Source organism: Ranitomeya imitator, chromosome 3 (genome assembly GCF_032444005.1).
Source record: "Ranitomeya imitator isolate aRanImi1 chromosome 3, aRanImi1.pri, whole genome shotgun sequence".
Lineage (NCBI taxonomy): Eukaryota > Metazoa > Chordata > Amphibia > Anura > Dendrobatidae > Ranitomeya > Ranitomeya imitator.
The window spans coordinates 549159091-549175220 of record NC_091284.1 but is presented as its reverse complement, the minus strand read 5'-3'; the positions used below and the strand labels follow the sequence as shown (position 1 = coordinate 549175220).

Below are 16130 nucleotides of genomic sequence, written 5' to 3'. Positions count from 1 at the left end.
AAAAAACGCATCATGTGCACAAAACATGCGGAATTCATTCTAAATGACGGGATGCTTATTGTATGCGTTTTTTTGCGGTTTTATAGCGTTTTTATTGGGAAAAACCGTGAAAAAAACGCAACGTGTGCACACAGCCTTAATGAACATGCTGCGGTTTTTTTCACGGAAAAAAACCCATCATGTGCACAAAACATGCGGAATTCATTCTAAATGTAGGGATGCTGATTGTATGCGTTTTTTTTTTGCAGTTTTATAGCGTTTTTATCAGGAAAAACGCGAAAAAACCGCAACGTGTGCACACAGCCTTACATCTGCATAATGTTTAAACATTTTTTTAGGAACTTAGAAAGGTTAAAAAGTTGTCAGCAATTTAATATTTTTCTAAATAAATTTACAAAACCATTTGTGAAGGAAGTATCTATTGTAAGGTAAAGTGTAATGTCAGTGGAATGGCTAGTGGGGGCTGCATCCACATGTCTCTACCCAAGGGAGATGATATCTGCCTACTCTTACTGCAGGAACTCCGAACTCCTGGGAGAATGCTAGAGGTGTCAAACATGGCAGCTTCAAAGAGCTAGCAGATAGTATGTAACTAGGAAAGAATATTTCCTATTGTCTGTATAGAGAGAAAGGGAGGGAGACACTGGATATTTGAAAAGCCACAACTTAGCCAGTCGTCCATTCACAAATAGCATCTTTTAAAAGGGTCATACAGCCATGGATGCATGATGTGTCCATACAGCCTGTCATCCAGTCCACACTGAGCACTGTGTGCTGTGTCTCTGTGTGAACTGCTCTTCCTGTCTGAGGTCACCATGAGCGTGAGAAAGTTCTCCTGCTTGCAGTGCTGTCTGACAGGTCCCGGGAGTTCACAGCCAGTGAACTCACTTCACCTTCATAACGTCAGTGCGAGCACCGTGAGAAAATTTCCCATGGCACTCACGCCAACATCACATAGGTGAAGTGAGTTAATCGGTCATGAACTCCCGGAACCTGCCAGACGTCACCGCGAGCAGGAGAACTTTCTCACGGTCATGGTGACCTCAGACAGGGAAGAGCAGTTCACACAAAGACACAGCACATGGTGCTCAGTGTCGCCTGGATGACAGGCTGTATGGACACATCATGCATCTATGCAGCCTGCCATCTAGAGGTAGAAGAGCTGGACCCTTCAATGGACAAATGGATTAAAAACATCTCTGCGGAAAGGTGAGGAATGTTGTTATTTGTTTTTTTACCTCTTTTGCAGATGATGAGGGCATCAGGGGAATGTGCGAGGTCCTAAGTATGGTTTAATTAAGAATATTAAAGGAGTCTGTGTCATTCTTTCAATTATAGGACTTTTTTTCTGGGTGTCTGTGTTTTTCTACAAAGGGGTTAGTAATGGGGGCGTCTTATTGACGCCTCTCCATTACTAACCTCTGGGCTTGATGTCACCTGACAATACAAAGGTGACATCAACCCCTCAACTATCACCCCATTTGCCACCGCTACAGGGCAAGTGCGAAGAGCGAGGCAGAATTGGTGCATCTTAGAGACGCGTTTTTTCTGGGATAGCTGAGAGATTATGTTCTTCGTCTGGGTTAGGGGGGGCATGTATACCCCCAGGCTAAAAACCCTCCCTAGGCTATTAATATCAGCCCACAAATGTCTGCATAGCCTTTGCTGGTTATTAATTGTAGGGGAACCCTATGCATCATTATTTTTAGGGTCCCTCATTTTAATAGCCAGTAAAGGCTAAGTATACAGCTGTGAGCTGATATTAATAGCCTGGGAAGCTCCATGGGTATTACCCCCTTCCCAGGCTATAAACATCTGCCCCAGCCATCGGGTTTCCCTTTGCTGGTTCCGAAAATTGCACGGGAGCCCACGCCATTTTTTCCAAAAAATAATCTTTTATTAAATAAATACATGTCCAGTAATTTGCACACACACTGTACTAATTGCATTTGTCACTGACATCTATATATCTACCTATTCTATGTGTAAACAGGAACACATGGGCTACTTGCACAGTGAACAAGTCTGTATGATCATGTTCACACACCACCAAGAAACCTGAAGACACAAAAGAGAATAGTAAAACCAAAAACACTCAGTTTGAAAAAATGTTGCAGTAATCCGCAAGTGCTAGTAAAAGATGTAAAAAACAGGGTATTTGGTTGATACGTCTTTTGCAAAAAATGTATACTAAGCTGCTCTACCAATCTTCACGGTATACCCTTATCAGAGCAGTCCTAACTAATGTATGCAATCCCTATCTGATGTATTTAAAAACCTGATCATCTGTATATAACCTGTGTGAACAGGGTTCAGAGAGGAAAAATCCATGTGTGCATACAGGGTAGAACAGCTTTTGTGCAGATAGCCCAAGAGGAGTGGTGGAACTCCCCAGTCTTGTAGACACAAGAGAACAATTATGGAAACAGGAACACATGGGCTACTTGCACAGACATTGTGTACCCAATGTTAAAGATAGGGGATGCATGCAGACGTAGGCGGAGCTGAAAGAAGAGGTGTAGCAGTTGGTGGGGCTTAACGGAGGAAGAAGGCTGCCGAACGCTGGTGTGAAACCAGTCTTAGACAGGTAAACCACTTTTGAAACAATGTTCACTTGTACAAGCATTTAACCCCTCAGTGACGGGGCCAATTTTTTAAAATCTGACCAGTGTCACTTTATGTAGTAATAACTCTGGAATGCTTCAACATATTCCATTGATTTTGAGGTTGTTTTTTTTCCTGACATATTAGACTGTATGATAATGGTAAACTTGGGCTAATGATAAACTTGGGTTAATATGTTTTGCTTTATTTTGTAAAAATATCAGAAATTTTAAAAAATAGAAATTTTCAAATTTTGAATGATTTTTCCCTTTAAGGCCGGAGTCACACTAGAGAGGAATACGGACGAGTGCTATGCGAGAAAAAAAAATTGCATAGCACTCGGACCAATGTTTTTTTTTTTTTTTCACGGCCGTATTATATGTGCGAGTGAAATTGCACTATGCTGCGATTTGCACCGTATATCAGCCGAGAATCCCCAATGAAAGTCTGTTTATGCAAGAAAAACTCATACCACACGGGCCATCAGTGTGACTTACGAGAAATACGCAACGGTGTCCTTTGAAAGGCTTGCAATTCAGGTGCAGTGTACAGTAAAATCACACTGACAGCTTACAATATTTACAAATAGTTACTTTGTCGACTTCTGTCAAATCATTGCAGGATAGGAGACATGGTTTATATACAGTAAACCATTGCAGAACGGTTAGATTTATGTAGGTCAGTGACTAATACTGTGAGTAGTATGTGTGTGTAAAATTTGGGACCTGTATGTATTTAATAAAAATGTTTTCACTGAAAAAACTGGCGTGGGCTCCCACACAATTTTCTGTGCCACAGAGGGAAAGCCAGTGACTGGTGACAGATATTATAGCCTAGAGAGGGACCATGGTTATTGCCACCCCAGAAAAGGTGCATCTGTAAGATGCGCCAATTCTGGCACTCAGCCTCTGTTCTCACTGCACTGTAGCGGTGGCATATGGGGTAATAAGGGGTAATGTCACCTTTGTATTGTAAGGTGACAGTAGGCCAGCTTACTAATGGAGAGGTGTCTGATAGATGCCTCTCCATTACTAACCTGTGGGCTTGATGTTACTTGACAATAAAATGGTGACATCAACCCCACAAATCTGAGCCCCACTGCTACAAGGCAAGTGGGAAGAGCGAGGCTAAGTACCAGAATTGGCAGATCTATAAGATGCGCCATTTCTGGGATGGCTGAGAGCTGATGGTTTTTAGCCTCTGGGGCTGCCAATATCCATGGCCTCTTCACAGACTATTAATATCAGCCTACAGCTTTTATAGGGGGACCCCATGTCAATATTTTGTGTCCCACTGTAAAATAGCCAGTAAAGGCTAAGCAAACAGCTGTGAGCTGATATTAATAGCCTGGGAACCTTTATGGTTATTGGCTCCTTTCCAGAATATTAACATCAGCTGTCAGCTTTCCCTCTGCTGGTTATGAAAATTATGCCGTGCTAGATATAGACACTGACATTCACAGCAGCGCGTCCGCCCCGATGCTCTTTTCTGACTCCTTTCTCAGGCCCCCAAAAAAGTGTTAACTAAGTACCCTTTATTTTCTTGCACTGTAGCCGTTCACTTACTACAGGGTATTCAATCATTGTTTCTGTCCCCCCCACATAAAGTACGACCACTATCTATATGCCTTTATATACAGCATTCTAGAATGCTGTGTATACAGTGGGGCAAAAAAGTATTTAGTCAGTCAGCAATAGTGCAAGTTCCACCACTTAAAAAGATGAGAGGCGTCTGTAATTTACATCATAGGTAGACCTCAACTATGGGAGACAAACTGAGAAAAAAAAATTCAGAAAATCACATTGTCTGTTTTTTAATCATTTTATTTGCATATTATGGTGGAAAATAAGTATTTGGTCAGAAACAAAATTTCATCTCAATACTTTGTAATATATCCTTTGTTGGCAATGACAGAGGTCAAACGTTTTCTGTAAGTCTTCACAAGGTTGCCACACACTGTTGTTGGTATGTTGGCCCATTCCTCCATGCAGATCTCCTCTAGAGCAGTGATGTTTTTGGCTTTTCGCTTGGCAACACGGACTTTCAACTCCCTCCAAAGGTTTTCTATAGGGTTGAGATCTGGAGACTGGCTAGGCCACTCCAGGACCTTGAAATGCTTCTTACGAAGCCACTCCTTCGTTGCCCTGGCGGTGTGCTTTGGATCATTGTCATGTTGAAAGACCCAGCCACGTTTCATCTTCAATGCCCTTGCTGATGGAAGGAGGTTTGCACTCAAAATCTCACGATACATGGCCCCATTCATTCTTTCATGTACCTGGATCAGTCGTCCTGGCCCCTTTGCAGAGAAACAGCCCCAAAGCATAATGTTTCCACCACCATGCTTTACAGTAGGTATGGTGTTTGATGGATGCAACTCAGTATTCTTTTTCCTCCAAACACGACAAGTTGTGTTTCTACCAAACAGTTCCAGTTTGGTTTCATCAGACCATAGGACATTCTCCCAAAACTCCTCTGGATCATCCAAATGCTCTCTTGCAAACTTCAGACGGGCCCGGACATGTACTGGCTTAAGCAGTGGGACACGTCTGGCACTGCAGGATCTGAGTCCATGGTGGCGTAGTGTGTTACTTATGGTAGGCCTTGTTACATTGGTCCCAGCTCTCTGCAGTTCATTCACTAGGTCCCCCCGCGTGGTTCTGGGATTTTTGCTCACCGTTCTTGTGATCATTCTGACCCCACGGGGTGGGATTTTGCGTGGGCCCCAGATCGAGGGAGATTATCAGTGGTCTTGTATGTCTTCCATTTTCTAATTATTGCTCCCACTGTTGATTTCTTCACTCCAAGCTGGTTGGCTATTGCAGATTCAGTCTTCCCAGCCTGGTGCAGGGCTACAATTTTGTTTCTGGTGTCCTTTGACAGCTCTTTGGTCTTCACCATAGTGGAGTTTGGAGTCAGGCTGTTTGAGGGAGTGCACAGGTGTCTTTTTATACTGATAACAAGTTTAAACAGGTGCCATTACTACAGGTAATGAGTGGAGGAAAGAGGAGACTCTTAAAGAAGAAGTTACAGGTCTGTGAGAGCCAGAAATCTTGATTGTTTGTTTCTGACCAAATACTTATTTTCCACCATAAAATGCAAAAAAAATGATAAAAAAACAGACAATGTGATTTTCTGGTTTTTTTTTTCTCAGTTTGTCTCCCATAGTTGAGGTCTACCTATGATGTAAATTACAGACGCCTCTCATCTTTTTAAGTGGTGGAACTTGCACTATTGCTGACTGACTAAATACTTTTTTGCCCCACTGTATATAGTAGGCCCACTGCCTGTATACCCTTATATACAGCATTTTATAAAGCACAACCACTATCTGTATGCCCTTAAGACTTGCCTAGCCCCATACAATGGGCTTTGCTAGTCTTAATCCGGGGCCTTCTCCTCTTCTATCACCGCCCTTCTTTCTTTGAGTCAATGACGCGTCCTATGTCATCCACACGGTGTCTTCCATCGTGCTCCTGTGCATCGCACTTCTTTCTGCCCGTTGCAGTACTTTGCTTTGTGCTCGGCAGAGAAGTGTTCCTGCACAGAAGCGTGATGAGGGAGGTTGTGTGGATGATGTAGAACACATCATCCACGGGAAGGACTGTGCCGGATGAAGACCAGCGCCAAACATAACACCGGACCGCCCCGTAGGTGAGTATAAGAAGTTATTTACATTATGCACGTTGGCTTAGGGACATACCGTATATACTCGAGTAGAAATAGACCACCCCCCCCCCCTACCTAATTTTGCCACAAAAAACTGGGAAAACTTAATGACTCGAGTATAAGCCTTAGGGTGGAAAATGCAGCAGCTACTGGTAAATGTCAAAAATAAAAATAGATACCAATAAAAGTAAAATTAATTGAGACATCAGTAGGTTAAGTGTTTTTGAATATCCATATTGAATGAGGAGCCCCATAAAATGCTCCATAAAGTTTATGATGGCCCCATAAGATGCTCCATATTAAAATATGCCCCATATAATGCTGCACAAATGTTAATAATTGCCCCATAAGATGCTTCATAGAAACTTTTGCCCCATACAATGCTGCATAAAGGTTGATGGCCCATAAGATGCTCCATAGATTTTACTCCATGAGATGCTCCACACATTATGCCCCATTTGCTGTTGCTGCGAATAAAATAAAAAAAAAAACACATACTCGCCTCTCTTCGCTCAGGCCCCCGGCACTTTCCACTGCTGCGCACTGCTCTGTCTTCCATCCTCTGCACTGACTGTTCAGGCAGAGGGCGGCGCGCACACTAACTACGTCATCGTGCCCTCTGACCTAAACAGTCACAGCCAGAGGACAGAGCGGCCCGCAGCGGTGGAAAGGGGAGAGATGACTATCGCGCAATGCTCACCTCCCCCGTCATACTCACCTGCTCCTGACGCGGTCCCTGGCAGCTTCTCACTGTCAGATGGTCTCCGGGAGTCGGCAGCGAGTATGTGACAGCCGCCGCTCCCCCTCCCCCGCCGACAATGACTTGAGTATAAGCCGAGAGGGTCACTTTCAGCCCAAAAAAGTGGGCTGAAAATCTCGGCTTATACTCGAGTATGTACGGTACAGCACTGTAGAAGGGTGTGTATAAGGGCATATAGGTTCTGGTGGTACTATATATGGGGAAAACCTGGTGACAGGTTCCCTTTAAGAAACCTATGGAACTAGGTAAAAAATAGCATTTTTTGTATGGTGAAACTTGTAATTTAAATATTGATGAAGGCTGAGCTGCAGGTGGTCTGTGTCTCTTCATAAGTTTAAGGCCGGGGTCACACTAGCGTAGAGTACGGACGAGCGCTATGTGAGAAAACATCGCATGGCACTCAAACCAGTGTTAATCTATGGGGCAGATCACATCTGTGATTATTTTTTCATGCCGAATCGGCATACGAGAACAATCGCAGCATATATACCTGATAGGGGCCCATACATTCTGATATCATCAGTAATATATACCTGACAGGGGCCCATACATTCTGATATCATCACTAATATATACCTGACAGGGGCCCATACATTCTGATATCATCACTAATATACACCTGACAGGGGCCCGTACATTCTGATATCATCAATAATATATACCTGACAGGGGCCTATACATTCTGATATCATCACTAATATATACCTGACAGGGGCCCATACATTCTGATATCATCAATAATATATACCTGACAGGAGCCCATACATTCTGATACCATCATTAATATATACCTGACAGGAGCCCATACATTCTGATATCAATAATAATATATACATGACAGGAGCCCATACATTCTGATATCATCAATAATATATACCTGACAGGAGCCCATACATTCTGATATCATCAATAATATATACCTGACAGGGGCCCATACATTCTGATATCATCACTAATATATACCTGACAGGGGCCCGTACATTCTGATATCATCACTAATATACACCTGACAGGGGCCCGTACATTCTGATATCATCAGTAATATATACCTGACAGGGACCCGTACATTCTGATATCAATAATAATATATACCTGACAGGGGCCCGTACAGTCTGTATATACAATACTATATACCTGACAGGAGTCCGTACAGTCTGTATCTACAATAATATATACCTGACAGGAGCCCGTACAGTCTGTATCTACAATAATATATACCTGACAGGAGCCCGTACAGTCTGTATCTACAATAATATACACCTGACAGGAGCCCGTACAGTCTGTATCTACAATAATATACACCTGACAGGAGCCCGTACAGTCTATCTACAATAATATATACCTGACAGGAGCCCGTACAGTCTGTATCTACAATACTATATACCTGACAGGAGACCGTACAGTCTGTATCTACCATACTATAGACCTGACAGGAGCCCATACAGTCTGTATCTACAATAATATACACCTGACAGGAGCCCGTAGTCTATATCTACAATAATATATACCTGACAGGAGCCCGTACAGTCTGTATGTACAATAATATATACCTGACAGGAGCCCGTACAGTCTGTATCTACAATAATATATACCTGACAGGAGCCCGTACAGTCTGTATCTACCATACTATAGACCTGACAGGAGCCCATACAGTCTATATCTACAATAATATATACCTGACAGGAGCCCGTACAGTCTATATCTACAATAATATATACCTGACAGGAGCCCGTACAGTCTGTATGTACAATAATATATACCTGACAGGAGCCCATACAGTCTGTATCTACAATAATATATACCTGACAGGAGCCCGTACAGTCTATATCTACCATACTATAGACCTGACAGGAGCCCATACAGTCTATATCTACAATAATATATACCTGACAGGAGCCCGTACAGTCTATCTACAATAATATATACCTGACAGGAGCCCGTACAGTCTGTATGTACAATAATATATACCTGACAGGAGCCCATACAGTCTCTATCTACAATAATATATACCTGACAGGAGCCCGTACAGTCTGTATCTACAATAATATATACCTGACAGGAGCCCTACAGTCTGTATCTACAATAATATATACCTGACAGGAGCCCGTACAGTCTGTATCTACAATAATATATACCTGACAGGAGCCCATACAGTCTGTATGTACAATAATATATACCTGACAGGAGCCCATACAGTCTGTATCTACAATAATATATACCTGACAGGAGCCCGTACAGTCTGTATCTACAATAATATATACCTGACAGGAGCCCGTACAGTCTGTATGTACAATAATATATACCTGACAGGAGCCCATACAGTCTGTATCTACAATAATATATACCTGACAGGAGCCCGTACAGTCTATATCTACCATACTATAGACCTGACAGGAGCCCATACAGTCTATATCTACAATAATATATACCTGACAGGAGCCCGTACAGTCTATATCTACAATAATATATACCTGACAGGAGCCCGTACAGTCTGTATCTACAATAATATATACCTGACAGGAGCCCGTACAGTCTGTATGTACAATAATATATACCTGACAGGAGCCCATACAGTCTGTATCTACAATAATATATACCTGACAGGAGCCCGTACAGTCTATATCTACCATACTATAGACCTGACAGGAGCCCATACAGTCTATATCTACAATAATATATACCTGACAGGAGCCCGTACAGTCTATATCTACAATAATATATACCTGACAGGAGCCCGTACAGTCTGTATGTACAATAATATATACCTGACAGGAGCCCGTACAGTCTGTATGTACAATAATATATACCTGACAGGAGCCCATACAGTCTCTATCTACAATAATATATACCTGACAGGAGCCCATACAGTCTCTATCTACAATAATATATACCTGACAGGAGCCCGTACAGTCTGTATCTACAATAATATATACCTGACAGGAGCCCTACAGTCTGTATCTACAATAATATATACCTGACAGGAGCCCGTACAGTCTGTATCTACAATAATATATACCTGACAGGAGCCCATACAGTCTGTATGTACAATAATATATACCTGACAGGAGCCCATACAGTCTGTATCTACAATAATATATACCTGACAGGAGCCCGTACAGTCTGTATCTACAATAATATATACCTGACAGGAGCCCGTACAGTCTGTATCTACCATACTATAGACCTGACAGGAGCCCATACAGTCTATATCTACAATAATATATACCTGACAGGAGCCCGTACAGTCTATATCTACAATAATATATACCTGACAGGAGCCCGTACAGTCTGTATGTACAATAATATATACCTGACAGGAGCCCGTACAGTCTGTATCTACAATAATATATACCTGACAGGAGCCCATACAGTCTATATCTACCATACTATATACCTGACAGGAGCCCATACAGTCTGTATCTACAATAATATATACCTGACAGGAGCCCATACAGTCTATATCTACCATACTATATACCTGACAGGAGCCCATACAGTCTATATCTACAATAATATATACCTGACAGGAGCCCGTACAGTCTATATCTACAATAATATATACCTGACAGGAGCCCGTACAGTCTGTATCTACAATAATATATACCTGACAGGAGCCCATACAGTCTATATCTACCATACTATAGACCTGACAGGAGCCCATACAGTCTATATCTACAATAATATATACCTGACAGGAGCCCGTACAGTCTGTATCTACAATAATATATACCTGACAGGAGCCCATACAGTCTGTATCTACAATACTATATACCTGACAGAAGACTGTACAGTCTGTATCTACCATACTATATACCTGACAGGAGCCCATACAGTCTATATCTACAATAATATATACCTGACAGGAGCCCGTACAGTCTATATCTACCATACTATATACCTGACAGGAGCCCATACAGTCTAGTGTCTTCACCAGTGAGCTGACTAGACTGTATGGGCTGCAGTCAGGACCTGGCAGGAGCCCATATATTCTGCTGGTTTTAATAATTTATACCTTGAAGGAGCACATACAGTCTAGTGTCATGTATAGGCTGCAGTCAGGGCCAGGCAGCAGCCCATAAAGTCTGCTATCTTCAATAATATATACCTGACTGCAGCCCATACACTCTAGCATCTTCAGTAGTGAGCCTGCTACACTGTATGGGCTGCAGTCAGGACCTGGAAGGAGCCCATACACTCTAGCATCTTCACCAGTGAGCCGGCTACACTGTATGGGCTGAAGTCAGGACCTGGAAGGAGCCCATACACTCTAGCGTCTTCACCAGTGAGCCGGCTACACTGTATGGGCTGAAGTCAGGACCTGGAAGGAGCCCATACACTCTAGCGTCTTCAGTACTGAGCCGGCTAGAGTGTATGGGCTGCAGTCAGGAAACCAGGAAGGAGCCCATACACTCTAGGCTCAACCCCCGAATAATGTGCCCACAATGCTGGCTGCACAGGGTGTTACTCAGCAACCACGTACCCAGCCGGAGAGCAGCAATGAATGGGCTCCGGTCCGGTAAGGACACCGCACACGTAGACACCAAACATTCACAAATGAGTAGATAACTATTGTATTAACCATTCAGTTACACCTACCGTAAAGGACCGCGCATGCCCCGAACACGGTGTAAGGGCGCCTACTGATGACGTAACGGCCTCTCCGGCAAGTACAGTCTGTACGCAAAATGCGCCTGCGCATAGAACTCAGGCGTCATTAGTAATGTCTGTCGGTGAGAGACCTCATGGCGCATGCGCGATGCCTGCTTGGTGAGTGCCCGAGATGTAGCGGCGCTGGGTCCCGGTGTTACCGGAAGAGAGGGGCGCTGCACGTAGTCAGTGTAGCCTGGGCATCCGCCTATGTGTCACCAGTGGTGTCCGTGTCACTGCTGTGCCCGGGCCCCAGAACGTGAGGCCTGTCGTGTGCTAGGAGGAAGCCTGGTGCCTGCCTGCCCCTGTGTACTGTGTGTAACCAGCTTCTGCCAGTGGCACATTAATAAAGCAGCCCACCTGTGCTAGTGATGTCAGGTGACTTCTGCCAGTGTGGCCCCTCTCTGTACACATGACATGGGGGGTCGCCTATAGCCATGACTGTGATTAGTCGGTTGCTACGGGTGACAGCACCTGTAGTGCTGAGGAATCGCCTCCTTGTGCTTCGCCAGGCCTCGCAGCATTGTGCACGAGCGACACTTCAGAGCTGCGGCCCAGTATAGGGTCTAGCTTCTGGGGCGACCCATGAGCTGAGGTGAGGGGACGGCTCGGCACCATTCGTAGCACGGCGTGTTCCGACAGGTGCAAGTCTGCAGCGACAGCGGTCTGGCGATCCCTGGCACCATTGTGGCTCCCTCACAGCCCAGTGTAGGTCCTTGGGGCAGAGTACTGACTGCTGCACAGTGCTCGGCCAACGCTCTGCAGTCGGGTGGCCAGGATCCCAGGGCTTTTGCCCCTCACAGCAGTAATACAACCACCCCCCCCCCCCCCATATTATAATGTTGTTCCTCCCCTTTCTCAGGTGTTGGAGCAAAACAGAAACTAAAGCTTAATAGATTAACGGCTAACATGCTCACATACGGTGTTATCCGGTCGTGCTCGAATAATATGTTCGAGTCCCCACACCTGCATGTCTCATGGCTGCTTGACAGCCGAAACACATGCAGGGATTGCCTAACAAACAGGTAATACATGTGTTGCGGCTGTCGGGGGACTTGAACATGTTTTTTCAAGCACGCCAAAGTCTCTTGGTGAGCACCTGAGCATGCTCGGATAACACCTTATCCTAGCACGTTCGCTCATCACTACTAACAAAGCGCAGAAGACAAATATTGATCTAACATGGGGTCGTAATTCGGAGTCTCTTCAGGCCTTCTCTTATGAGGGCCAGGTGTGAAGTTGCTGCTCTGCCCGGTGCCAGCCTTCCTGCATGTGCCGGACAGTGTGGGAAACCAAATCACTTTCCCAATCCTAAAGTGAGCCAATGCTTCCACATTTCTGTGCATATTCATTCCCTCCACGCTGTGTGAGTGGCTAGCTGCATACACAATAGGAGGAGTTGGCTGGAAGACTAGGCATAATAAGGCTGTAGGATTCAGGCCAGAATTCACATTCATGTTTTCTTGTCCATCATTTTTTACAGGAAGAACTAAACGGCACTCTCCCCCAAGTGCTTTCCGCGGGAGTATTTTCTTTCTTTCTTGGTTTGGGCCCCTTTAGTGATTTTGTGGAATAATGACAGGAGAACATATCTCTCAAATATGAGGACAAGTTCCTCCTAACGTCAAACATTGATTACCAAACAGTGGAAAGGAGGAATTTTCTTTTCCACATTTTCATGAGGCATTAACATTTCTTAAGTGGCCCTTTAAAGAACTTGTCTCCAATCTGGGGCTATCCTTTTAATTTAGTGAAAGAGTGGGCAGCCCAAGATTTTTCTTAATATAATTTATTGACCACCCCCAAATGTCCTCCAAAAGGGCTGGACTGAATTTCCTGCTTGTGAAATGCAGGCGGCGGAGAGATATCCCACAGCCGGACACAGCCGCACTCACAGTGATAACGCGCAGGCGCTCGCTCTTTCCACTAAACCAGCGCTGTCCAATGATTTACAAAGCGGTGACCCAATGGTAACATGCGTAGAGCAGTGATTGATTTGGGAGCGCTGGGTCAGTGCAAAGAGCGAGATTTCACACAACCGTATTTTCAGTCCGAGTGCTTTTCGTGGAAAAATTGAACCGCACTGGGACCAATGTTATTTAACGGGGCAGGGCAGATTTTTTTTTTTTATGGCGGCATGCACTAATTTCTTATGTAAATTGGATCAGACTCACTCATTCCAGACTACAGGCGCTTACAAAAAATGTCAGCCACAGTGTAGCATCCGATTTTGACAGGTACGTTACAATTCTGTAACACAAGAAACTGTAAATGGCCTAGTAAAGTTTTAATTGCTGCTGTCGAAAAAAAAAGCGGACAGTAGTGATGAGTGAAGGTTCGCTCGCCCCCATCCCGAACAGCTAGCTGCCATGTACAGAGATGGGTTGTCATACTTGCATCATAATCTCTTAATTTCTGCAGTCTGACTCTGTTTTGTATCCTAGTAATAACCTAGATATCAGAGGTAAAAAGAAAAATCTCCACGCCATATTATTTTCTTTCTTTTGGGCATGTTTGCACTTTGACCAGGATTTAATATTAACCTGGAAAACACAGTATAAACTTTCTTGTAGTCTTGAGTTTGTGTTTACCTAAAAGTGGATGAAAATGGTGACCCGAAATCAAACCTTGTGCACACTATGCCTCGTGCATTACGGCCTCTAAAGCCAAATCTAATAGCTCCTTTCTATACTGCTAGTTATATAATTGTGTACATGATCTGTAGCCTTACAATGTAGAAGAGCCTCATTGCCAAGTGTTTATTCTCACATCATTACTGCTCTTATAAGATACGTGTATGTGATATATTGTGGATTTCTTCTCTTTTGTGTGCCCTAGACTCTGAATAAGTGGCCAATGATATTCACTCATTGAGGACATCTACTTGAAATCTTCTCCTCTGTGGTGTGCCGAACTGCCCTGCCATGGAACAAGACGCCCAGAGGAAAGGAAACTTTTCAACACTAGTTAACCATACCAATGGACTGACTAAAAGTTCTGCACTGGCCGCCAAACCCTCAGCTTCCAAAAAATTAATAATTAAGAATTTTAAAGGTAATGTAATGGATGTGTGTAAAATGTATTTTATTACAGCCAAGCTAATAAGTGCGGTAGAGTTAGAGATTGTACAAATGTGCAGGTCAACCTAGGGTAAAAACAAAACGAGCAAATACCCTGCAGTAAGTGAATAGATGAATAGTAATAGTACAAATAAATAACATAAGGTGCTTAGTTGACACTATTTTTATTTAAAAAAAAAAAGTCAACTATGTGGTTAATATTTCGGTTAATAGCATTTTGAACGGGCCCGGCGCCGGCAATTAGAACCCTGCTACCGGGGGGAAATGAAATGTATTCCTCCTGGTAGTGTTCAGGGTTAAATCACGGTGGCATCGCCAGCCGGGTTCAGTCACCGCTCTGTGTATAGAGAACGGCGGCTGTAACTGCACCCCCGGCACTGACTGACATCCCATCCTAATGATGAGCAAGCTGTCAGTCAGTGCCAGGGGTGCAGTTACAGTTGAACCCGTGCCGTCACCACCCCCTAAACTGAAACCCGAACGCTGCCGGGAGGAATAAAGCTAATTTCTCTATTGCTTCTTTGTGGGACACAGGAAAGCATGGTTTAGCTTATGGTAGGAGGTAGACACAGGTGTTTTACTAGACCCATATCTACCTTGGTTTTCGTCGTTTTCCAGTAACATCTCCATTTTTTTTTTTTTTTAGATGGATCTTGTCCTTATCTCTGGAGCGATATAGTGTGAACAGTCACACTATGCTCCCACATAGAGACTATGAGTACGGCGTTTTCCTCCCGGCAGCGGAGCTCCAAGTGCCGGTGCTGGACAAGTTCAGAACGCTATTAACCTGCAGATTAACCCTATATCTGCAGGTTAATAGCATTTTTTCACTTGACAAGTTCCCTTTAATACTTGATAGGTCTGTCCTGATTGGGTACACCTTGGCGCGGTAGAATGGCTTTTAAATGTTTTTTTAAATCAAAATAGTCTCAGCCCCATGTTATTTACATGCACTATAACAATTTATTTACTTACTGCAGGGTATTTGCTCATTTTGTTTTTGTTCTCGGGTATGTTTGTTAATGACCACAGGGTGAAGGTGCACCTACACATTGCTTCTATGCCATCATGTGCTCCAGCTCATTTCTTTGGCTTTAACTATAGAGATTACTTAAGGACCATTTAAGGCAAATTACTTTGTCTGAAATGGCTGCTATTTAGTGTGCTAATCAACCAAGTCTTGTGTTATTTTCTGAAATTGAGCAAAAGCCAGTCTCTAACCTTGTGAATTAACTCATCAATGCATCCCATTGGGCAATTAAGCCAATTACGGTAATTTGGTCACTTCTGCTAATTGAAATGCTAGGGTAGATTATGTCAAAGGGGGAGCCAAGAAGCATGGCAGATATGGCCAACCATGTGTTTTATAGACA

At 43.7% G+C, this 16130-nt stretch overlaps 2 protein-coding genes across 3 annotated transcripts in view; one reads left to right on the top strand and one right to left on the bottom strand.

Moving 5' to 3' along the window:
• The window catches only part of PCID2 (PCI domain containing 2), a 103678-nt gene extending 91976 nt beyond the window's left edge, over positions 1 to 11702 (bottom strand). The window contains exon 1 of one of the 2 annotated variants that reach the window (XM_069757888.1): positions 11627 to 11702. The gene's annotated coding sequence lies outside the window, so the exon portion shown is untranslated. Of the gene's footprint in view, positions 1 to 11510 lie in introns of both variants that reach the window. The other variant, XM_069757889.1, reaches the window with a different exon arrangement.
• Positions 11678 to 16130, top strand: part of CUL4A (cullin 4A) — a 101493-nt gene continuing 97040 nt past the window's right edge. Inside the window, exons 1-2 of the mRNA XM_069757887.1 lie at positions 11678 to 11797; positions 14516 to 14731. Of these exons, the coding sequence (XP_069613988.1) occupies positions 14602 to 14731 (130 nt within the window). The 5' untranslated portion in view covers positions 11678 to 11797; positions 14516 to 14601. The remainder of the gene's footprint in view (positions 11798 to 14515; positions 14732 to 16130) is intronic.